The following is a 26,393-nucleotide window of genomic DNA, read 5'->3' on the forward strand; positions in this document are numbered from 1 at the left end:
CAGTTCTCTAAAAACAAAACAAATGAGAACATAATAAATATTAAAAAAAAAAAATTCTAATTGTACTTAATATTTTCATTTTCACAAAATGTGAATATATGCTACTGTGCCAGTGGTTTTCAGCCTCTTTTACTCTAAGGACCCCCACTGTCCTCATGACTTTTCCTGTTGTTTGTGATTTAATGGATCAGCTTTACTCACAATATATAGTATATAATGTGTGTTTATATATATATATATATATATATATATATATATATATATATATATATATATATATATTCTTGAAAAAATGAATATATGGAACTATACATTTCATATATATATATATATATATATATATATATATATATATATATATATATTTCTATATATATATATATATATATATATATGAAATGTATAGTTCCATATATTCATTTTTTCAAGACATTATGTAACCTTGGCTCTTTTAAGAAAAAAAAAAAACGTTTGAGGGGGTGAATTAAAATATCTTTATAAATATACAGTATTTGCTTAGTTTTATGCTTGTTGTCTACCATTTAATGTTATCTTGAGACAAACTAACTTTTTTATTTATTCAAATGTTATTTTATGCGTGTGCTTTTGGATGTTGGCTTTATACACACAAGTATAAAAGGTGGTATTAATATTTATGTATGTATGTATTTATTTATTTAGCCAATGAAGTATTTTGATATAGATATTGGTCACTAGATGGCACACAGACACCACAGCATTTCCTCATGGAGCATAACCTGCTACTTCCCATAATGTGCAAAAAGATATTTGTAGGAGAGATTTTGTTGGCATGAATAACAAACCATTGTTAAAATGAACAAAAGTTTGAAATAATTCCCCATTTTTCATTTCCCTCTGTCCTCCTTTCTTTCTCTGAGGCTCCAACAACAGATGGCCTAGTAAACCAGTTAAAATTCCCCTCACAGCATTTTCCAAACTGACCTTGGGTTTTCTCACATAAACACACACACAAGGTCATGCTGGCTTGTTACAAGATACTGGAGGGAGGAACATCTTTTTTCTTCCTCCACCCAAAATACACACACAGACGGTTCGCTTGTACATACATGTCCTCTCAAAGATCACACACAAATACAAAAACACACAGTCTCTCCTCCCACCCGGTTGGTTCCTCCTCCGTCTCTCGCTCTTTCTCTCTCACTCTGTCCCTGGTCGATGCTGTGAGTTCCTCCTCTCCGTGTTTGGGGGTTGAACACAGGATTCTCTCTGCTTTCCTCTCAGTCTGCAATCAGCAACGGACACACACACACACAGACGCAGCAGCTATGAGCGCAGGCGATGTGGTGTGTACAGGATGGCTCATAAAATCCCCTCCGGAGAAGAAGCTAAAGAGATTTGTGAGTAAAAGTCCTGTGTGTCTGTGCTTGTGTGTGATGCATTCTGCATTAGAACCAGGTACTGCAGTATAATGATCCACTGTCAGTTCATGTTCTCTGTGTTTTTATAACACAGCTGTGTTTCTCTGTGCTGCACGGTTGCATTTTTAATACATATTAAGTGCTGAACTATGCATTGTGACTATTGCTTACACTTGTGCTTTCCCTGCTGCTTTCCATCACTGTCAGTGTTTTATACTATTTAACTGTGCCGTGCCGTGCCGAAGGCTCTGATGGAAGCATGTTAATTTCAGTTGCCTGTGGACTTTAGATTGTTGTTATGCGATGCTTTACACATGCTAATTCTCAGCTGTGTTTGTGCAGCATTTGTGTGCCTTCTTGCACGTGGCTGTGCTGCTTTGCATTGCCTCTTGCCTGTCAAATTCAGTGCTGTGCTTTGTGACCAAGCAGTTTACCTGTGCTGTATCTCTTCCATAAGTTGCTCTGTCATGGAATGCATCTCAAATTCTGTATTTCTTGTATATAATTTGTTATTGGAGTTTAATTTAGTATGTAAGTGACAGAGCATTGTGCTTTGTCATTTAACTGCAGTCTGTATGTTATTTGTCTATTGCAGAAACACTGAGCGCATATTTTGTTATCTTTTGCTGTTCCTGTGTTTGATCTTCCTCATTTCTTTTAGCATGTATCTGCAATCTGTTTATGTTTACCATGCTTAATTGTGCAAGTGTTTCACTGTGCTCAGCATTCATTTCACCCTGTGCTTTCATCTGTCAAACTAGAAGCCACAGTACACATTTTACCTGTGTCTAAGCTAATGTTACTTCTATTGCTATGATAACGTTTGCTAAACATGTAAACAGGAAACAGTTTAAAACAGGAACTATTAAAGTAAAACTGCAACAGTTTAAAACTGAAACAGCTTAACTGGGTTCTCTTTTTACTGTGTTAAACGGTGCTGTATAATGTGTTGACCTCAGTTTTGTTGTAAACGGGGATGAGCGGTTTGTCATGGTAATACTTATTGACAGTATACAGAACTGTTAACACCAAAAATGATATCTATAACCTAGAACCAAATAAGCATCCACACCAATGGATGATAACTGTCCAGATTCTGTTTATTCCAAGAGTTGTTTGTCATTATTAAATCCTCAAGCTCGTAAATGTTGGGTGTATTCTGATTTTTGAATTGTTTGCCCGACATAATTTGTTCTGAAAGTGATTCCAGTGGTATTGTTCCTCTGTGTCATTATGAAGCCCCGTTCACACCAAGGCTTATAACTAGAACATAGCTATAACTATAAAGTTTTATTAATTGCACTAGCTCTGTAAGAATAGGGAAGTCCACACTAGAGTATGTGAGCGACAATTACTCCTCCGAACTCCAAGCATTCAATCAATCACTCCACTTCAGCTTCAGCTTTTCCTGCTCTTCACTCCACTCCTCTCTCAACTGATCAGAAATGCCAGTCCTGGAGGGCCAGTGTCCTGCAAAGTTTAGCTCCAACTTGCCTCAAAACACCTGCCTGGAAGTTTATCTAGTAAGACCTTGATTAGCTGGTTCAGGTGTGTTTGATTTGGGTTGGAGCGGAACTCTGCAGGACAGAGTTTGGTGACCCCTGGTTTAACTTGCTTGTCTGTGCAGCGTCTCTCTACTATGGTGAAACTGAGGGTTGTCGTTACCTCAGAAACATAAAAAATATGCTATAACTTTTTATGCTGATGAATCACAGGACAGCGTTCACAATTTTCTCCACTCCTGAATGTTTCTATGTGCGTGCGATCTCATGCAAGTTATATGCGAGCTTGTGTGTTGTGTGCAATGTAGCAACACATTAGTTTAGAGCGGAAATTAACTACCTGTACAACACTGTTTAAAACATGATTCACCCCATCAATATTGAGTATCCACATGCTACAAACAAACATGCTTGGGAAATAACCTCCAGCACTTGTCCATCGCCGTCATTATAATCTTCACATTCTTTCTGATTTGAGTGATCCATGTATCCGTCAAGCTAGATAATGATGCTTAATGCAAGAATTCTTGAAAAAAATGCAGTTATATTATGAGCTGTTGGCATTAATTGTTCTTGTGACGGAGCGGACCACAACGCTCCGACTTTCAAAAAAAATCCACTCCTCGCTCCAGTCAAAAAAATCACGCAACTCCACTCCCAACTTTAACAAGCTTGAGCATTTAAAGCAGCAGATGAAATACAGTAACTGCAGAATGCACTTTATTACTTGTTAGTGTGGACATTAATATAGTTACTGTTATAGTTATTGTTTTTGTGTGAACAAGCCTTAACTGTGATGTGGACTACCCTATTCTCATATAACTAGAATAATTATTAAAACTTTATGGTTAGAGTTATCATTCCGGGTGTGAACGGCAGTTAAATTCTAAAATTAAGTATTCAGTCATTACTCATATCATAGCATCATGCAAGTATAGCATTGTTATTTTTATAGTACTAAGATAATATTATAGTTTTTATTAATATTTCAAATTAGTTTTTTTCTTCATTTTAATTTCAGTTAAAGATTTAGTAATACTGCTGTGTGTTTTATCTTTTTTGAATAGTTTTCGTTTTTCTTAATGTCTATATCATTTTGGTTTCTTTTTTATTTCAGTTTTAGTTATTTTACCTCATAAAGTTAAACTAGCTAAATGAAAATGAGAAATGTTGGCTTGGCAACTTTTATACATTTGATTTTATTTCAGTTAGTGTTTATTTTGAGGGATGATGATGCTTTATTTTGTAGTTAGCTATAATAACTTGCACATTAACGTTTAGGTTAAAAAAATATGTAAAATGAACATGAATAAATAAAGGAGATATATTTTAGGTGCTGTGCTTGATCACCATTTCCTTTAAGTTGTTCACCATTTGTAATCACCTTTTAGCTTTTTGGTAGGTAGTTTACTTGAATAGTCCTTTGGTAAGACATGAAATTTTAAAAGCAAATATTTAATGTAGTCTCCTTATTTGGAGGAAATAAGAACTATTTATACAAGAATTACTCCCAAAATCAAAGTTCAAAATAAAGTATGGCAAACTTAAGTACGCTGCTGTCACAGCTGACATGTCATGTCAACTAGTCATTTACTAATCTTTTAAGCTTCCTTTGTTTGGCTAAATGCATTACCGAGTTCATAAAGAGTGTAAAACACCCTTTCAAAAAGTAAGGTGCACAGTATTATTCAAAAGATTTATATACAGAAGAATACTGTTTAGTCTAATTACAACCCGATTAGACACTCAGAGAAACTATCAAGTTAGTCCTCTGCATCAAGGTGGAGATCTCAGTTGTTTGGTTGAGAAAAGGAAATGGACCACCAGTCATAAGATGTGTGCTTAAAGTGTCAGTCTAACACCACAAACATGTTCTCTCTCACCTCTTTTTTCTCTCTTTCGCTCTGTTTCTGTGAAATTTGGGTGTGTTGCAAAACATGGGAAGTGTAGGGTGCCAGGCAGTTGAGTGACCATGCATTCAGAAATGAGCTGAGCTATCAGAGACCACACAGGCAAAAGTGGCTTGACTGCTACAGTATTAGTTAGAAGGTGTGACTGACAAATAGTGAGTGCACATGTGTAAACAAGTGTGCCTGTATTCTGTGTTTGTGCTTCTGTGCGAGTCAGTAAATAGTTTAAGGTACTGCATAAAGAGCAAGCAAACGCTTTCTCTTGCTCGCTCGCTCGCTCGCTCGCTCTTTCTCTAGCTCTCTCTCTTTCTCTGGTTTTGTGGCTTCATCTGATAATACAATGGGAAGGAGTGTTTGTTGTGTGCTACCAGTGTGATTTTTTTTCTCTCTCTTTTTCTTTCTTTCTTTCTGTGAATTGGAGATGTATATATGAACAAGACAAATTGACAGCTACAGTACAGCACAAATAGCATGTCTGTGAACGTTTTTAAACATTTTTGGTAAAAAATATATATATATTATTGAAGGAGCTGTGACAGGTCACTATTTAAAAATGTTTCTTTATTTTTAATTATCTTTGAGCTTAAATATCCTTTTTACATTATTTTATTGTAAAAAAAAAAAATTACATGTAGTCTTTCAGTTAATATGAACTTCACCACTTCACACACACACTGTATATACACAGCATGAATGCGAGTGCGATACTGCTTACCATAAGTTAACATTGTAACTTAGAGACACAATATACTTTTCCAGTTGTTTTAGCTCCGTCAACATAAATAGCTCCAAACAAAGCAGCAGAACTGCGTTTCTCATAGCAACACGGAGCAGGTGGTGCAGAGCAGGCACTGAGGTGGTTTCCTTCCTGAATGAATCATTTGAATGAATGATTCAGTGAATCTCTCATAAAGACAGTCACTTGTTTCATTTCTAAATGAATTAGCGTTTTTTAAACCAATTGGTTGAATGAATGATTCGATGATCCACAAAAACACCTACTGACACCTACTGGCATAATGATGTAATATGCAGAAAGAGTTACTAATACATTTACTTTCACGTATCCACCTTACTTTTAACAAAACAGTTGCGGCCATTTGTAACTTGAATCTGTGAGGCTGCTGAAAACTCTGTTATGCTTCTTTATACTGCATTCTAGTTTTTGTTATCATATTATTTTAATGTATTATAATCATAAGCACATCAGTTTGTAACCCAAACCGTTTTACTGTTTACTGTAGTTATTCTTCTAGTTATTTACTAAAAAGGCTAATCATTCGAAAGTCTTGCACATTCAAAGAAAATTGCTTACACTTCCATTTCGCAAAATAAGATGGATAGACCTATACATAAATACAAAGACTTCATCAAGACTATCGTTACTTGTTTGCGCAAAACGAAAACATTTACTCTTTACTCTTTGTTGTTACCCTTGCAAAGAAAACAAAACACATTGTTAAGTGTTAGTTTAGATTCACATTTACTTAGCATCTCCATCTAAGAAGAGCTACACAGACCAAACTATAGAAATGTGCTCCAAACACACGTAAACAAACTCATACAGACTCAATTTACCTGTTCAGATAAACACAAAAACACATTCACGCAAACATGAACGTGTTGGTGTTGTTAGGCCAGTTTTAGACTTCCCTTCTGTGAAGGGTTCTGGGAAAATGTAGCTCTAGTTCCTCTCTTTGACTAAAACACGCATGAATAAGGGGAAGAAAATATAACCATTCCAAAAGAAAGAATAGAGAGAAGGTCTTTGTTTGCGGCATAAGTAAATCAAGGCCATGGCCTGACCCTGCTGTTCTGAGCATGCCCAGAACAACGTGTGGTCTCTGACAAATTCTGAAGAAACAGTTCAGACACGGGAAGGGTAACGTATGTGGTTTAGTGAGTTTCACACACATAAAGACTTTGTTAGTCACTCAAGATAAAACAATTTTAAAAGATAACTGTTTTAATCAGTGTCTGTTGGTTTGTGCTTTTAACTCTTCACATACATTTAAGGCTGTGTAAATACAAGGAAGTGTTTTTTTTTTTTTTTTTTTCACAGTACAGCAGTGCTAATAATCAAACTTTTATGGCTTTTTTTTAAAAAAAGTTTAATAATTGAGAAATTGCTTAGGTTTCACGGTATCACTTTTTCACCCTTAGCCAACTCTCTGTATTTCTGTATGTCTGTATCATAAATACCACAAAGATGGAGACTTTTGCCTTGTAACCCGTTTTTTAAGCAAAAACAGTTACTGTGTGTCTTCTGTGCATGCCCTGCGTGTAAAATTAATGAGATATGATAACTTTTTAAAGACGTGTTTGTGGCCATTTTTATAAGTGATCAGATGTGGTTAATTGTTTTTAGAGTGATACAAAAAACACTTACAGTATATATGAAAAGGTTCAGATAACCGGTTAGTCTATGCTGTTTCTTTCAGTCTTTGGAATTGATTTAAATGTGGTCAAATAGATGCACTACAGTATATTCAAAATACCTTATTATTATTATTATTATTATTATTATTATTATTATTATTATTATTATACATGTTTAGAGAGAGAGAGAGAGAGAGAGAGAGAGAGAGAGAGAGAGAGAGAGAGAGAGAGAGAGAGAGAGAGAGAGAGAGAGATTGATTAATGATTTTGCATTCAAAATCCTCTTGTCTCAAAAATTTGGGGTGCCACATGTCCCCAGTATTTTAATAGACATGACACTCCTGGAAGTACTGTAAGTGTATTATGAGTCACATTGGATAAAAAGTTAGCTATAAGACCAAAGTAACTGGAGAAGTCTTTTCTGGCCTCTTCTTGCTTAATCTGGCTCTCAGGATTCATGTCAGCACTTAGTCTGGATCTCAAAGAAGAGGAAGAGAGTTTGTCTTGTGATGCTAGAGGGATCGAAATCCTGCAGTTCTTCAGTTTTCTTACCCATCATGTATTTGTTTAGATCATATTGGATCGCACCTGAAAAAAAAAAAAAACCCAAGGGAGGAAGTCGGGTTGCTCCTGATGATACAAGTGTGAGACTGTGGTCTTTTTAAAATGTTGCTGTAAGAAAGAAGCTTTTTCTTTAGAAAAAAATTGAACATAAATAGAGAAAAGCTTGAGAAAACTGTTTCTCAAGAGATCTTAATGACACTCCCCTCCTGGTGTGTTAATTAGATTATTTAGATTCTTGGAGGCCTGTATGTGATATCTTTACCGTCAGGTGTTGTGTAACAGCTGATTGCTGTGGTGAAATCTTGGTTACAGAAAGAAAACAGCAACTAAATAAACAAAGACACTTTAACTTGACACAACAGAGAAATGAATGCAAAACAGAACGTATAAGTTGCTGATGGTTTCAGAACATTCAGGATCGAGGCTGTTACATTGAAAGCATGTGTGCAACCTTAAGGCCATGTGAAAATGCTTAACTTTCTCTTTTTTCACTGGAATAAGGATCCAGTCCAACTGGACTACAAGTTAGTGGCAATGACAGATGGTGTTTGTTTCTCGAGCTTGTTTGATTTGGGTTTAAGTTGGGTTTTTGGTGCCACATCTGATGGTCAGTTTGGCTTTCTAACTGTAGTTCACCTTATTGTCATATATCAATTCCTGAAAACTTAAATCAGTTTGTCAAAGATAATATATAAATACAGGTGCTGGTCATATAATTCGAATATCATCAAAAAGTTGATTTATTTCACAAATTCCATTCAAAAAGTGAAACTTATATTATAATCATTCGTATGTGAATGCATGTGAACAGGTATCCCTGTTCTTAATTGGCCAGCAAACTCGCCTGACCATAACCCCATAGAAAATCTATGGGGTATTGTGAAGAGGAAGATGCGATATGCCAGACCCAACAATTCAGAAGAGCTGAATGCCACTATCAGAGCAACCTGGGCTCTCATAACACCTGAGCAGTGCCACAGACTGATCGAGTCCATGCCACGCCGCATTGCTGCAGTAATTCAGGCAAAAGGAGCCCCAACTAAGTATTGAGTGCTGTACATGCTCATACTTTTCATGTTCATACTTTTCAGTTGGCCAAGATTTCTAAAAATCCTTTCTTTGTATTGGTCTTAAGTAATATTCTAATTTTCTGAGATACTGAATTTGGGATTTTCCTTAGTTGTCAGATATAATCTTTAAAATGACAAGAAATAAACATTTGAAATATATCAGTCTGTGTGTAATGAATTAATATAATATACAAGTTTCACTTTTTGAATGGAATTAGTGAAATAAATCAACTTTTTGATGATATTCTAATCATATGACCAGCACCTGTATATATATATATATATGTATATATATATATATATATATATATATATATATATATATATATATATATATATATACACACACACACACACACATACAGTATATACACGTTTTATGTTGAATAACAAGTAATAGTTTTAATAGTTTTTATTTATTTATTGTCTGTTTATCTTGTCTAGCATATAAAGTGAACCACTGGTGCCCCCTCAAAACAGTGCATGGTGCCCCATAGTATTATAGTATTATCTTCCTCAACAAGAAAAAGAGCGAGAAGGAGAGAGAAACTATCAGTTAACTGGGGACTACAAAAGAGCTGACACTTTCTCTCTATTCCCCGTCATTCTCTTTCCTGCAGTAGTTTCTATGATAGTTTCTGTTACATCATTAAAAATGCAAAGTCACATGCATAGGAGAATTTTCTGAAAGACAGATTTCACATGAGGCAGGTACTGCTTGCATTTAATAGAACAGAGCAAAAAAAAAAAAAAAAACATCATACCCTGTATAATAATCAGACATAATGACCTAATAACCTAAAGTTTATGTATTTACCTCATAAGCTAATTTTAAACAAATTACTTCATGATTACATAATAGCCTAATACCTGTTTAATGGAATAACAACTAATACATACATCTAAAAACCATGTTTTTGGAAATGATTACAGTGCAGAAATTGGATTTCTAGTTACTGGTAAAGCCAGTTGTTTTATACTGATTGGCCTGGTGTGTAAGTGTTGATTATTTACATCTTGTAAGTATATGTACAACCTGTTTCTGCTCTGAGAAATTAATCTGTGTGTGTTTCTTGGTAAGTAAGTATGCAAGTCATCTCTGACTGCAGACCACACCCTGCCCAGCTTAGACGGAAGTTTATCTGTAAGTTTGTTCTTGCATTTACACTAGCTTTGCCACAGTTACACTTAGTAAGGGACAACACTGGTGTGAAAATTTTATATTAGGTAAATAAGGGAAATGATATGAATGAAACTTACTTTCTTTTTAACTTTTTATTAGTTTATATTATATATATATATATATATATATATATATATATATATATATATATATATATATATATATATATATATATATATATAGAAACTAATAAAAATTTCATCTATTATCTATAGATGAACTATCTATTAAGTAATTTTAGTGCTTCTCTTAAACTTGTTTTATTTTTCGTCACAGTTGCCAAGGCACCATTTCTAATTTTCATTTAAGTTTAATTTTATTTCAGTTAATGATAACAACTTTAATAGTTTTAGTTAACAAAACAGATTTTTAATTATTTAACTTTTTAAAGATAAATATTTATTTTCTTTGGAATAATGTCCACAGATGAATTGTTCAAAATAATACCAATCAAAACCAGCATGTGTCAAGATATAAATGGGGGCAAATGTTGCTTTCATGTGAAGGGTGAAGGCCTGCAGTCTGAAAACAAGACAAGATCTAAAAGATAAAAGGAGACTTTTTGACTTGATTGCTAACCTATGTGAGAGCACACAGGTTTCAATGTTAATCCAATTCTGTTCCCCTCTCTTTCTCGCTCTCTGTCCCTTTCTCTCTCAGTCATGGCGAAAGCGATGGTTTGTTTTGCGGAGGGGTCGGATGAGCGGGAATCCTGACGTTTTGGAATATTACCGTAGCAAAAGCTCCAGGAAACCTATCAGAACCATCGACCTGCAGGAGTGCGAGGTCACCATGGAGGCAGAGGTGCGGCCCACTAAACGCCAGTATCAGAATCAGCACCTGTTTGTGGTCAAGACAGCCACACGCATCTTTTACCTGCTAGCCAAAACGGCAGAAGAGATGAACATTTGGGTACAGAACATTGGACAGATTTGTACGTTTGCAGGACTGAACAGACATGCAGGTGAGGAGGTCTATTATAAAAGTTTGACTTTGTTTTTAAGTCTTGAACCGCTTAGTATGACATGCTCACTAGCTTACTTTTTTTGATGCATTGTAGTCTCTGATAAAGTTCTGATAGTGTCAGCTGGGTCACAGCTGGGTCATAGTCCTGCAGTCATTTTGCTTTCCGTTTACGTTATCATCATGCTATCAGAATTATCTTACTATTTCTCTGAAGAATGAGCAGTCCATGACTCCCTTCATCTGGGCACAACTGATTCCAGAAACTTTGACTTAATTTACCCCTATTTGTCAATGCAAAACACTACACATTAACCTTAGCACAAGGGTTTGCTTTGAAATTTTAATTTTACATGAGAATGTGACAATGAGAATTTGAGAATGAATGCAGATTTGTCCAGTAAATTATAAAATAATAATGATGTTTTATCATTAAATTAAGTAAATTATGCTCACAAAGACTACATTTATTTGATCAAAATACAGCAAAAACAGTAATGTTGTGAAATATGATTACAATTTTTAATTTAAGTTTTTATTTTACTGAAAAATAAAATGCATGTAATGCATGCCTGTGATGTGAAAACTGAATTTTCAGCAGTCAGTACTCTAGTCTTTAATGTCACATTATTCTTCAGAAATCATTCTCATATGTTGATTTGGTGCTAAAGAAACGTCTTTTTTATTACTATCAATATAGTAGTTTAATACAGTATACTGCTTAATCTTTCTGTCTAAACACGATACACTTTTTTCAGAATCCTTTCATGTATAAAAAGTTCAAAACAATAGCCACATAAAATGGTAAAATAACTGAATGCATCCGTGCTGAATAAAAGTATAATTTTTTTAAGAAAAAAAATCTTCCTGATGACAAGCTTTGCATTTTCTAAATAAATAACAGAAAAAATAAGCAATAATTATTTGTACCTCAGCAAGTGACAGGTGGCAGTAACAAACTGGATTACAGGAAAATACATAATTTGTATATTATAAAATATTAATAATAAGGTACAGTCTAATGAAAAAAAACTACAGTAAAAATTAAAATTCTTAAAACTAAAATTATTTAACCTTTCTCTGCAGTAAACATGACGTTAATAAATACGTACCGTGTTTGTGCGTGGGTTTATGAGAAAGGAAAGTGCTTCAGATGAGCTAAAACAGGAAAAACCCTTGTACGTAAAGCCCTTTCACCACATCAGATACTTGCATTAACCTAAATACTTACATTCCTCTAACTGCAGTTTTAAAATGAATAAACCTAGCCTGGGAAATAATTAACCACAGGACGTTTCTCCAGAGAGAGATGCAGAGACTGAGAGATGCAGACAGAATTCGTGAGAGAACGACGCTGTAATCTAGGCGAGGTCTAATTTTAATATTCTGTTCCATTCCTCCATCTCTCTTCCTCTCTTTCAAATAGTCTGCAGAGCAACAGCTGCATCACAGAGGAGCGTTCAGACACACATGCGTCTGTCATAACAGACAGCTCACAAGTACGTAGCATCCCATATATTTAACTAACAGCAAACAGCCAGCGTCACAATCTGTGTCCACAGCACATATGACTGCTATTACAGCAAGGAAATATGTTTTTGTTAAAACTGGAGTATAATGTAAGACACATGGGGAAAATGTTAGCAGTTAGTGTGGCTAATGTGATATACCAAACACAGAGAGTGAGAGAAACCACAAGTTACACATTACTTGGAAAGATAACAGAAAGATGAGTTATACAGCGTCCGGGAGGGTTTCAGACACACACGCACATGGTTACTGTTTAATACACAACAAGCTGGACGGTTGCACACGCCTCTAAACTGGCAAAGGCCGATTGTGAAAGATAAAGCTATTATATACAGAACAACAGGCATGTCTATGCCCTTTTCTCCACACACATGCAAGGATAAAAAAGGTTTAATTTATCATCTTTCGTCATGTTGTTCACGTCTCAGATGGAGGCCAGAGGTGACTATCAGACGTACTGTTGAAATAGCGAGTGTAGTTTTTGGAGACACAAAATCTTAGTCGCTGCTTAGTCGCTAACCTCATTACAAACCCCAGCAGGACTCGAGCTGTGAACTAGATTTCAGCTCTTTACTTACAAACAGACTCTTTTGCAGTGAGGCAGATGGACAGCAGGGTGAGAAAAGAAAACATCAGAGATTGTAGTCACACCTGGAGGGCCTCAGTTTCAGGCCATGTGCAAGATGCTCAGAGCACAAGCTGGATAATAACAGTGTGGGGTCCGGTTAAACAAAGGCTTCTGTGAACTTTTGTAAACTCAAATGTTTATCTCTGCCAGGGCCACAAGTTAAATAACACTGCTGACACCATGACCTGTCGCCGCTTACTGCATATGTATTGTACTCTGCCTGTTACCATAACTTCTCAATATGACTCTCACTCTAATCTGTCACCAAGACAACTGCTTACTGTATCTTCACTGTTCCTCTGATCCATCACCATGACAACTGCTTACTGTATCTTCACTGTTCCTCTGATCCATCACCATGACAACTGCTTACTGTATCTTCACTGTCCCTCTGATCCATCACCATGACAACTGCTTACTGTATCTTCACTGTTCCTCTGATCCATCACCATGACAACTGCTTACTGTATCTTCACTGTTCCTCTGATCCATCACCATGACAACTGATTACTGTATCTTCACTGTCCCTCTGACCCATCACCATGACAACCACTCACACTCTCTACTCTCTCTCTCTGCCTGTTACTATAACTTCTCAATGTCTCTCACTCTAACCTGTCACCATGACAACTGCTTAATGTATCCTCACTGTCCTTCTGGCCATCACCATGACAACTGCTCACTGTATCTCTACTATCCCTCTGACCATCATGATACCTGTTCACCGTATCTCTACTCTCACTGACTTGACACCATGACAACTGCTCACTGAGTCTTCACTGTCCTCTGACCATCACCATGACAACTACTCAATATATCTCTGTTCTCTCTCTACCCGTTTCCATAACTCAATGTCTCTCACGCTAACCTGTCACCATGACAACTGCTCACTGTATCTCTACTCTCACTGACTTGTCACTGTGACAACACTCACTGTATCTTCACTGTACCTCTGACCATCACCATGACAACCACTCAATCTATATCACTGCTCACTGTATCTCTATTCTTACTGATCCATCACCATGACAGCTGTTCAATGTATCTCTAATCTCACTGACCTGATAGTCACCATGACAATAGCTCACTGTATTTCATTATCCCTCTGACTCATCACCATCACTGTATCTCTACTCTCGCTGACTTGTCACTATGACAGCGCTTACTGTATCTTCACTGTCTCTCTGACCATTGCCATGACAGCAACTCACTCTATCTCAACTCGTACTGACCCATCACCATGACAACTGCTTATTGCATCTCTACTGTCCCTTTGACCCCATCACCATGACGACTGTTAACTACTGCTCTGTTCTCCCGAATCCCTTTACCATAGCAACCTCGGACTGCAGGTGTTAAAATAACTCTACATAAAAGTTAAAACACTTCTCACTTCAGCTTTATAAAAGTGTTTCAAAAAATCTTAAACCTACTACTGTGAAAAATCGTTATAGGCTTATACATTTGAGTAAAATCCTATAGATGTTTACAGAAAATATAGGATCACAAAAATTAATACAACTGCACGTCTGGTGCCTCTCAGAATTCTCTTCTGGCAGAAAGGTTGTGAGTCATTGTCAGTTATTCAAGTGTTGGATACCCAATAGTAGGCTCTGCCAAAGAAGCAATGTTTACATGAGCCCACACAATCCCCCTCAGATTAACATGCCAGCTGCAACGTGATCAAAAGCCAGTTATCTATGACTGTTTACCCACAACATTACCTCAGCATTACTCACAAAATCTTTCAAGCACCAGCAGGTTGAGTGTGATATCAGATGTCCAAACACTGAATCACCACTGGACACCTCTGTTTATGCGCAATTAAAACTATTTGGATTATTTCAAATTGCCTATTTAATTAACCCGCTCAACAATAATTCCCAAAATGAGAGATGTGTCACTCAAATCACTTTCTCACAAGCAAGGAAATGACACAAAACTTTCCCAGTGACATTTATCTGCATTATTTCAACTCAGTTCCACCTTCCAAAAATATTTTTGCTTACTATTAAAAAGAGAAATGATTACACCCAAAAAACAACCATTAAGGCATCTTGTGCTTCCAATGTGTGTAACATTCGTTAGTCTCATGTGTTCATCTGAGTGTCTAGAAATATCAGCCCACTATACACACTGTTGAGTCTAAACAGGAAGACAAAGAGAGATGTGTGTGTGTGGGTTGTGTTGTGGGGGGCTGGAAGGGGGTGATTTGGTCTGCCACCTTCTGGAATAAAAGCAATGGTACTACAGAAACTGAATTTGTGAAGGATGGTTAATGCACTTATTTTTTTGACAAAACGTATAGATAACCTATAAAGCAAATCTCTCTCTTTCTCTCTCACTCTTTTTCTTTTTGACAGAATCAATGGACAGTCTTAATCTCACTCCTTCTTCCCAGCAGCCCTCTCCAGCACTCTCGCCTCATGTTCCTCTTGTGGCCAATCAAGACACAGTTACCGTCGAAAACCACGATGTCCTAGACAGGCCCAGCGAATCAGAGATCAGCCCTCCACTTGACTACCTCTTCCTCTCTCAGTGTGAAACTGGCACAAAGAGCATTGTCAGGCAAGCCCCACCCCATTTCTTATGATCACACGCTGCAGAAATAATAATTATATGTTAATCTCAATACGAAAAAGAGATTCATTCCATGTAGCACCAGACTATCGGCTTTTCCTTTAATCTGATTTAATAAAGGTAACTGAGAGAATAAATGAGAACAGAAAATATCTCACGCTTTTTGCTTCAGTGAAACCTTTTGATCTTGGTCACTGCAGCATAACAAACTGTGATTAAATTCAAATAAAATCTTCAGGGACCTGCATGCAAAGTAGGGACTTTATTGTTTTATAAAAATGCTAAATAATTTTCGTAATGCAGTTTTGTATTGAATACTGAGGCATCATTATGGAGGGTTATAGCTGATTATTGAAACAACTATGCAGGTTTATCACAGTTCAAAAGTTTGGGGTCGGTAAGATTTTTCAGTGTTTTTGAATGCTCTTATGCTCAAGGCTGCATTTATCAAATACAGTAAAACAGTAATATTGTGAGATATTATTAGTTTTAAAAAAAAATGTTTTCTATTTTAATATATATTTTAAAATGTAATTTATCCTTGAATTTTCAGCAGCCATTACTCCAGTCCTTCAGAATCATTCTAATATACTGATTTGGTGTTCAAGAATCATTTCTTGTTATTATCATAGTTGGAATCAGTTGTGCTACTAAATATTTTGTGGAAAACCTTTTTGTTTATTTGTGAAATATTTTGTAACTTTATAAATACTGTATATTTACTCTCAATTTTGATCAATTCATCCTTGCTGAATATAACTATTAATTTCTTAAAAAACAAAAATTCTTACTGTCCCCAAAATTTTAAATGGTAGCGTATATGTTCCTGGAAATTTGTTTTAAAAATTAGACGAGTTACCATTAACAGGAGTTGGGATTAGAAATCATTGTTTCTAATTATAAATACATTTATTTTCTTTATAATAATACACAAAGCAAAATAAGTCACAATAAGACCAGGAAAGTCTAATAAAGTAAAAAAAGGTACATTTTTATTTCATGTAGACTTGTGTCTCAGAGACTTTTTTTTTTCCTCTGGCATTTCATATGAAGGCAAATTTGTGATTTCTAAATCATTATTACTCATTTGGTAAATGAAGGCTAAGTGAGAAAAAAAAAATAGTTTCATTATGTCACAACCCACCACACATTTTCCATATGCTTTCTCTGAACCAAAAATATTTTCCATAGAAGAGTTTGAACAGGTTTTATTTTGATAAAACATTTAGTTGACATTAGTCAGTATTGGTTTGTGCTTATCCCTGTGTTTGTCCTTCCCTAGGTGTGACAGCATCTCTAACTCTGAACGCTCCTTTGAGCAGAGCTCGTCTGAGTACACAGAGGATGTGTTTAGCCCCACCCCACGCATTGACTCCTCCCCCTCCCCTTTCCTTGTGGCTGGGGTGCCCGAGCCCCCATTTAGTGCACCCTGTGGTCCACTCTCGCTATCCTCCTCCCTTTCGTCCTGCCTCTCATCTCCCATCTCTCTACACCGTCCACCGGACATTTTCAGATTTGACAGGCCCTTCTACGGAACATCAGACCCACAGACACCTCCTCCCCTTCCACCCAAACCTACACACCTGTCCGATCACCATGGTAATGACGATACCGGCCATAATCAGATGCAACCTGCTCTCCTCCCTCGCAGGACGTCACTTTCAGGAATCGACCACTTTAGGAGAGGTGAGAATGCACACACAAAAAATTTTGCAAAAACATTCTGCTGATTTACACAAAAAAATACCTATTACTTAATTTGATGATGCTGATTTAAAAAATGCATACAAATATTTCTCACAAATGTACTTTTCATAATAACAAAAGCAGTCAAATATCAAAAGTTTCAGGGGGCTTTTTTGGGGGGGGGGGGGGGGGGTTCTGTCTTTACAAAAATTAGCATTCAAAGGAGTGGGAAAGTTTTCAAATACACCATTTAATGTCAACTTTACATAAACACACACACACAAAATCTGTAATTTTTTGTTGCTGTTTGTGGAAATTAAAAGTCTCACAGACATAGCAGAAAACACCTGGGACATGTTTATGTACATTTTCTTCTGTCAATGGCCATAATTTTTACCCTGAAATCAGTATTAGATGTAAACATTATGTTATGCATGTAAAAAACAGCTGAGAGTTTAACAAACAGCTGTAACCTGGTTCACAGGAAAATTTTAACTATGCCTCTGTGGCAGTTATGCAGGTGATTAGGGGATAATACAAGACTTCTTGACCTTATAAAATGGTTGTTGTAGCGAAAATGCTGCAAAATGCACATCAAATTTTGTGTGAAATTGTGACATGCTACAGCAAAACAGACACCATTTTTGGAATCAGTAAAATTAGTAAGAAACTAGTATTGGATTTCATTCAGAAAGCAGGATGCATGGCAGTGTTATCAATTACTCCACCCCCCCACCCCCACCCTTTTCTCATGAAAACATTTCCATAATATTTTCCATAATATTGTACTTTTATGTTTCCAGGAGAGTTTGACAATGTTGGAAGAAACTGGAACAAACGTCTAAGCCTCAACCTGGTAATGAAATATTCAAATATAAAGTAGTCAAATGAGCCTGGGGAAAGTTAAACAGACACCGTAAATACGCATCAATTTGAATAGTCACTGGCAGAAACCAGATGTGTCAGTGTGTTTCTCTCTGGATCTCTATTTCTAGCCAATATTTATGAATACCACACTTACTGAAAACCACTCTGAGGATTCATATGTGCCCATGGCCTCCCCACCGATCAGCTGCTCTGATGTGACTTCAGATGGCTACATACCCATGAGCCCGTCCACCCTGCCCATCTCCCTACTCACCAACGGCAAACCAGAGCTGCCTTCGCCTTCGAATCCTGACCTTGAGCCTCCTCCAGTCAACCGCAACCTTAAACCAAGAAGACGGGGTAAATCTTTCTGGGCTAAAAAATGCAAGGTTTACCAGTATCATTCACAATCAAAGCATGTTGTACTACAAAACATTAAAGGCATAGTTTTGTGATTGTAGCATTTGCATTACTTATTGTGACTGACCTGCTGCCTTTAGTTGCAAATATTTAAATAGGAAATAAGATTTGTATGTCCCATGTTATTTTACCACATGTTGAACATATTGTGCCAGTGACTAATGTCAAGCTCAAAGACAGGATGTGCTATTTCAGAATTCTTTGTTTCTGTTTGTTTTTTAAGAAATTTGCACAACAGAGCAATGTGATATTGGTGTGCCTTGTTAGCTGTTAACTGCTGTTATGAAGCAATTTCAGTAACTGGAATATCACTGGAGACATTGGTTAGCTACGTCAGAAAACGAAAATAGAGAAATGAAAAAGATGATCTCATGTGAGCAGAGGTACAGAAGAGAGACAAAATGTTGAAAATTAATGAGGAAGATGAGATGCAGTAAAGCTCATGATCATGATATGTGCGTCACACAGAAACCACATTTCTTTTTTAAGCTCTAAATTCAAGAGTTGTTTTACTGATGTTTATTGGCAGTCTTGCCTCAATATTGTAGAGAATACTAAACGTCTAATTATAACATGGTGTGACAGTAAATTAAAAAGAAACTCTTTTTTTAATGTTGGTACGTTACGTTACGTTACGTTACGTTACATACTGTACTTTGGAGATACTCGCGCGAAAATCCTCATCGCGTGGATTCCTGGTGAAATAACTGAAAATGTGACCTCACCTTCAATCGTTGAGCGTCTCCAAGCATCACACAGTAGTGCCGTTCTTGAATTAATCATTGTTTTTGAACAATTAACGTTAGCTTCTTGAGATAACAGTTCAACAACTCACTCATTGTTTCGCTGCTGAATGTATCCGCGTGTTTGAACCGGTTTGAACCAGTCTATGGTTTGAACGAATTGGTTGATTCTAATTCGTTGAATGACTCTCTAATGAATCGCTTCTAAAAGTCATATGAACTACTGGCGTAACAGTCGTTAATCTGAATAGAGGTTACAAAAAATAGACCTAGAAATAAATATCTGTATTCAAAATATTATTTATTACCCTTAAACGTTCAAGGCTACAAACTGACCATAACGTCTTTAGAAGCTGCATCTGGAGTGACATTAAGATTAAGGTGTAGGCTGTATACAGACTGTTTAGAGGTGGCATGGAGTAGAATTGCATTAATAATGATATGAGATTAATGGGCTTTAAATTGGCATTACTAGGCTTTTTATAAAGAAAAAAAAACGGATATACTTTTTTTAATGAACTGATACCAGGGGGCAAGGAAGTCGACCGGAAGTTGAAGTCGGCCGCGTGCCGCCATCTTGTAGCAGAACTTCACTTGCGTTAGCACCCCATTGACTCCCATTCATTTTTGCGTCACTTTGACAGCGAATAACTTTACATCTGAGGCGTTTAAAGACTCCATTTGTCCATTATTTATTTCTAAAGATACACGACAATGTATAAAGGGCTCCATTACCTTCTATGTTACATTATGGCCCCGTAGAAACAGTTTTTTTGTAAAAATAGGCTAACGATTGCGTCATAACCACTCGACTCTCTGTCGCACAGTAGAGAAATTACCGTACAGACAGGAGGAGAAGCTCGCAGGCAATCGGGGAGACGTCAAGAGATATGGCGTACTGGCATTACATTTTAAAATACTATACAAAATAATTAATCAGAATACTTACTCCTGCTCACTCACGCCAAAGAACTCCCCGCTCAAACTCGCCGTCTCTGCAAGATTAACGATGGCAGTTTGCACGCACAGCTACTAGAAGGTTTACATCTGTCAGACAGGTTGCTGACGTCATCAAGCTTAGTTTGAGTCTGCGCGTCAGAAACGGAAGTTCTAAAAATCGCTAAAAACGGGCTTCACTTGTCTCAATTGAGTTCCAATGGGGTCGCTGTGTCCATTTCTTTTACTGTCTATGACTGATACTCTAAATATTAAACTATCCGCCATGATGTGGCGGCAAGTCATTCAGTCCGATTTAACCGATTCGTTTAAACGACTGATTCATTCAGAGACCAAGTCACTGAATCAGTGGCTCACTCGATTCATTCACAAATGTGGATTAATTTAGCGAAGAAACACGCGAGTGTGTAGCTCTGAAAGGCCCAAGAGTTCTGCTGTGGTGGCTTTGTTTGGAACAGAGAATACTGACAACTTTTTGTCTAAATTAACACAATACTAACGTCTTGTTTACCGAACTGTTGTATAAATTCGCATTTGCAATTGTGCAGATATTCGGGAGAAAAACAGCACTCTTGCTCGTGTTATACAGTATTGCGAAACTTTACGTCTGCAAGAATAAAGACATTTTCTAAACACCATTTGACATCCGATGGGAAACGTCCTATAGACGTATTACAGATGAGCAAACACTCTAAAAAATACATTTTGCAGATGTAAATGCAGACGTCAAATAGACGTCTCCGTACGTGTGCTATCAGGGATGATATGAATATAAGACAGTCATCATTGTAGTATGTCACCTCTCAGGCATTCCGAGACATATTTCATTCTGAATAGGTTGATGCATACTTCTTTAAAAAAAAAATTGTGACATTTAAATTGAAATTCTTTTTAAACTGAGAATTTGTCAAGACAAAAGCACAAGAGAGGAAGTGCATTATACTATCAGAGACACAGAACAGAAACCTCAGACAGCATTGTGTCTTGAGTGGAGGCGCAGTGTTCCTACAGGTCATGCACCTCCACACAAAGGAAATGCCTCATTAAAAGTGAAAGTGTGTTTGCATGTTGTGTGCAAAAGAGAAAAAGATAAGGAGTTATTGAGTGTTCTGCTTTGTGTTTGCTTCCACAGCTCGACCGCCACCTTTAGACCTACGAGGTCTGTCCACAATTTCTGAATGTCCATTTCACGTTCCCGTCACACGCACCATGACAGAACCCAGGTGAGCATTATAATAAACTTATATTTACGGACCACAATTACTCAAAACTGATCTCCTGCAACTCTTTATTCTTCTCAACCACTTCCGTCTGTGTCCTACATCTTCAGCAAAGATATCCTCAGGTCACCTGATCTTTATTTCCTGCCTTCACGACCCCCTGTGCACAATTGTCCTCTCATTTACATGTTTGTGATGGTTATGAATACCACACTGATGTTTATATTGTTTGTTAATTGTAAGGTAGGCCTACTGTTTTGTTTTCTTATAGCTGTATTTGAACATTAATGTGTTTTGTGTCGGTTTGTTTTGTCTCCAGCACATTACTTCAGTTTGTTCCTTTGGACAGGCGGCGAGGATGGGGCATAAACGGCACTGAGCAGGAAGGGAGCATCACGCCAACGGTAACATGACTTCCTGTTATAACATTAATCATTTACTGCTCTGTTTCTCTTTGAAATTAGAGCAAGAGGGCTGATAAAACAAGGCAAACTACAACAAATTACAATGGAAAATAGCAGAAAATTCAGCAAACAAATAATTCATAACAAATATATAATATAAAAATATTATAAGAAATGTATGTTATTTTATGTTTAAATTCCATATGTAAACACTATCATTCAAAAGCTTTTCCTTTTTGAAAGAAATTAATACTTTTATTTAGCATAGATTTATTAAGTTGATCAAAAGTGACAGTAAAGACATTTATGTTACAAAAGATTTCGGTTTCAAATAAATGCTGTTATTTTGTACTATATATTTATCAGATAATCCACAAAAATATCAAGCAGAATTGTTAAAACAATGATAACAATAAATGTTCCCTGAGCACCAAATCAACATTTGTGACCCTGGACCAAAAAAACAGTCTTAAGTCGCTGGGGTACATTTGTAGCAATAGCCGAAAAAACATTGTATGGGTCAAAATTAACAATTTTTCTTTTATGCCAAAAATCATTAGGATATTAAGTAAAGATCATGTTCCATAAAGATATTTAGTAAATTTCCTACCATAAATGTATCAAAACTTAATTTTTGATTAGTAATATACATTTCTAAGAACTTAATTTGGACAAATTTAAAGGTGATTTTCTAAGAATTTACATTTTTTTGCACCCTCAGATTCCAGATTTTCAAGTAGTTTTATCTCGACCAAATATTGTCCGATCCTAATAAACCATACATCAATGGAAAGCTTATTTATTCAGCTTTCAGATATTGTATAAATCTCAATAAAAAAAAAAAATTGACACTTAAGACTGGTTTTGTGGTCCATGGTCACATTTTTTAATGATTTCTGCGACGCTGAAGACTGCTGAAAATAAATTACATTTCTAAATATATTAAAATATAAAACAGTTCTATTAAATAATAGTAATATTTCAGAATATTCAGTATACTGCTTACTTCATTTGTTATTAAATAAATGCAGCATTGGTGTTTTACTTTGTTCAGGATTCTCGGCAGATGTTCCCAGCTTGTGATTCTGCCCCCTGGATGAGACGTTCTCAGCTGGATTACTTGTCACTTGACTTCAATTCGGCCTCCCCCTCACCTGTCCAGAAGGTCAGTGGTAGGCATGATATCTTACATGCACCTGACAAACATTTGGTGAGAGTTGGTGGGGTTTAGTGGGTACTGCTATCTCTTGTAGTAATCTTTTCTGTGGCTTTAGAAAATGAATCTTCAGGCAGATAACAGTGTTTATTTCCTGTCCCAGTTACTGTTGCTTTGTAACCCCTCAGCTCTAAGCATGACTTGGCATAAATCTGACTGCTGGGTTGATACATTTCGGCCATGTTGATTAGTGTTTTGATTGTTGGTATTGTGTTATTGATGTTTTCAGAAACCACTGCTGGCAGACGAGTACAGGGTCGATTACGTGCAGGTAGACGAGAAGAAGACACAGGCTTTACAAAGCACCAAGATGGAGTGGAAGGATGTCCGTCAGTCAAAAGCCTAAAGCCTTCGGGTGGGGTGGGGGGTGGGGGGTTAAATTATTACATGGTTCAAAACTTGACTTGTTTTCATCTTCTACAATTTCAGGTACATGTTGTTGTTTTTTTACACTGCTACGAAAGGAGCCAGTACAGAGCTGGACTGGAAACCTTCAGAAATAAAATGACAGTTTATTCAGGAAATTATTCCAGAATAAAAGACCTCCAACACAATGATTCAAGAATAAAGCTTTGTTTTGTAGTTCTTATACCAGGACGAGAATTAGCATTTCCTATGCATTTTTTAGAATATTGTTTTTTGGTTTATGAGTAAAGTAAAATGAGAGGTTGACCTCAATTTGATCTACAACAGAGATTATACAGTCAAACCTCAAAGGTGAATGAAGTTTTTTAAAACATTGCTAACACAGTGATGAGTAAGTACTAAATAAGTACAAAAGAGGAGTGTGAATGTTCTAGTCCTAAGTTGTGGTAACTTGTTAGCTACATAAACTAGTTTTCAAAAGTTTGGGGTTGGTAAGATTTTTTTAATAGTTTTGAAAGAAAACTTCAGATCAACAAGGCTTTTGTGGTTGGTATAGTTTTCAAAAGTTTGGGGTTGGTAAGATTTTTTTAATAGTTTTGAAAGAAAACTTCAGATCAACAAGGCGTGACATGATCCTTTAGAAATCAGAATTTTCAAGATTCTTTGATGAATAGAAAGTCGAAAAGAACAGCACTTAATTTGAAATTGAATCTTTTGTAACATTGTGTCTTTACTTCTGAGGAATTCATTATATATTTGCTGAATAAAAGTATTAAATTCTTTAAAAATAATAATAATAATAATAATAAATCTTACTGACCCCAAACTTTTGAAACAGTGTATTTTGTTTAAAATGTGAAATTCTCTTCAAATAATGTTTACCACAGACATTAATTTACTTCATTTACAATTTGACATCATGACTGAACAGCTCTATTAAAATTTATTCTAAACCTGGATGGGTAATGAAATCCAAACAATGCTAACAGCATGAATTTCATCTGAAAACATTTGTCATCAAAGCTTAAATTGTGTACAGAATAGGAATGTGTTTACCAGAGCACAACTTTTTATAAAAGAAATTATTCATATGATTAATATTAATTCTTGGTCATTACTTAACTTGGAAAATGTAGAGTGACTTTTTTATTGCACTCCCTTGGAATGTTATTTTGAAATAATTCCCTGAATACAGCACACTGTTTTTTACATGTGACATTCAGATGTCGCATTGCCTGTTTGTGAATTCTGAAATAATGTTGTCACGTAAAGGTGCACAAAGTCTTCAAGTGGATACTATGAATATGTTACACAACAGAAAATGATTACACCACTGAATGTGTTTATTGCACTGGTTTAAAAACACCTTCGAGACCATGTTTATACTACAATATGTTTAATGAGAGTCAGACCACTGTAAACCACTATAACCACACACTGTGACTGAATGCTGGAACAAAACAATGAAGGAATTGAACGTTTTGTAGAAGGGAAATCTTCTTGACCTAACAGGGTTATGAAGGTCTGTCAACATTTATTGGAATGTATTTTTCCCATCGACCTTTCACGATTATGAGGCATTACGAATGTATTTCTGTCTTGGGTTGTAGAATTTTAGTGCCATGTCATGCTGTGCTTATGACACTCTTCTTTTATGGAGGTCAGATTTTGCTGTACTGACGAGAGCACAAAAATCTCATGGGAAACTATCACTGTGACATCAACAGTTTCCCGCCAATCCTGATATTCTTCAGTGTATGCTTTATGTCTCATGAAGAAATGTAATACATGAGTGAGAGAGAGAAAGTTGTGAGTGAGTGAGTGAGTGAGTGAGTGAGTGAGTGAGTGAGTGAGAGAGAGAGAGAGAGACAGAAGAGTGTGTGTGTTTGGCTGAAATTTAGAGACCTTACTAACCTGTGTGAATCAATGGATGTTTATCCATCAGCAGGTAAATTATTGTGACGCATACTGAACACAATAAAATCACTTTAAAACAATTCAGCTCAATAAACTGAAAGCAAAAAAAAAAAAAAAACTTAGTCTCTTTTTTTTATCTGTTGTTTTTAAAATATAAAATATATATGTAAAACTTTTACCTACATTAAGATTTTTTAAAATGTTTTGAAAGATGTTTTCAAAAATATTAATTTTACTTTTTAATTTATCAAAAATACAGTAAAAACAGTAATTTTGTGAAATATTATAATTTAAAACAACTGTTTTCTATTTAAATGTATATTTTAAAATGTAACTTATTCTTGTGAAGGCAAAGCTGAATTTTCAGCAGCCATATCTCCAGTCTTCAGTGTCACATGGTCCTGATTTGGTGCTAGAAAAAAAACAGTTAATTTTATTCTTGATGTTAAAAAGTTTAATATTTTTGTGAAGACTGTTGCAGGAATCTTTTGTAACATAAATGTCTTCACTGTCACTTTTGATCAATTTAACGTGTCCTTGGTGAATAAAAATATTAATTTCTTGAAGAAAAAAAAATGTCTTACCACAAAATTGTGAATTGTGTATATCTGTAACATCCTTGAAACAGTTTAATACTAGTGTTAAGTACCCTGTGGTTTTATTGTTTTTATCTTATAAACCTAGAACATTACATACTCTTCTTTGGAACATAAGCTATTTACCAATTTATGTTGTTAATTTGAATTACCCTGTAAAAATGTTCAAAATGAAACCAGCATCACTGTGTTTATCAAAACAGATCAAATGAATAATAAAAAGAGACCAGAGGAAACATTCTAATTTCAACTCTGTTTTCTCCATAATGAAGTTTATTATGAAATAATGATA

General features: G+C 35.9%; 1 protein-coding gene and 1 long non-coding RNA gene across 4 annotated transcripts; one reads left to right on the top strand and one right to left on the bottom strand.

The window, feature by feature from the left end:
• Window positions 1-1,167: 1,167 nt before the first annotated feature.
• LOC109102313 (GRB2-associated-binding protein 3-like) lies at window positions 1,168-24,063 on the top strand. Of its 3 annotated transcripts, none has more exons than XM_042753942.1 (10): window positions 1,168-1,379; window positions 10,669-10,972; window positions 15,493-15,697; window positions 16,992-17,395; window positions 18,199-18,251; window positions 18,391-18,622; window positions 21,515-21,605; window positions 21,922-22,006; window positions 23,061-23,171; window positions 23,452-24,063. In XM_042753942.1, exons 1-10 carry the CDS (start codon window positions 1,308-1,310, stop codon window positions 23,566-23,568), a joined length of 1,674 nt encoding a protein of 557 aa, XP_042609876.1. In that variant the 5' UTR covers window positions 1,168-1,307; the 3' UTR covers window positions 23,569-24,063. The 3 variants fall into 3 exon arrangements, with proteins under 3 accessions (XP_042609876.1, XP_042609878.1, XP_042609882.1); XM_042753944.1 differs by having other exon boundaries at window positions 1,199-1,379; window positions 10,746-10,972; XM_042753948.1 differs by lacking the exon at window positions 1,168-1,379 and adding an exon at window positions 12,398-12,470.
• LOC122143050 lies at window positions 17,267-19,699 on the bottom strand. Its single transcript, XR_006158939.1, has 3 exons — window positions 19,408-19,699; window positions 18,537-18,603; window positions 17,267-17,384 (listed from the first exon to the last, which is right to left on the bottom strand). It is a non-coding gene; the product is annotated as an uncharacterized LOC122143050 (long non-coding RNA).
• Window positions 24,064-26,393: the final 2,330 nt, after the last annotated feature.

The sequence above is a fragment of the Cyprinus carpio genome, chromosome A5 (genome assembly GCF_018340385.1).
Source record: "Cyprinus carpio isolate SPL01 chromosome A5, ASM1834038v1, whole genome shotgun sequence".
NCBI lineage: Eukaryota > Metazoa > Chordata > Actinopteri > Cypriniformes > Cyprinidae > Cyprinus > Cyprinus carpio.

What these genes read in the sequence shown, in the direction of transcription:
- LOC109102313 (XM_042753942.1), top strand. Translation starts at nt 1,308, where the DNA reads ATGAGCGCAGGCGATGTGGTGTGTACAGGATGGCTCATAAAATCCCCT. An exon ending in AGGACTGAACAGACATGCAG is followed by an intron (nt 10,973 to 15,492) that starts GTGAGGAGGTCT and finishes TCTTTTTGACAG; the next exon opens with AATCAATGGACAGTCTTAAT. An exon ending in CCCCCTCACCTGTCCAGAAG is followed by an intron (nt 23,172 to 23,451) that starts GTCAGTGGTAGG and finishes TGATGTTTTCAG; the next exon opens with AAACCACTGCTGGCAGACGA.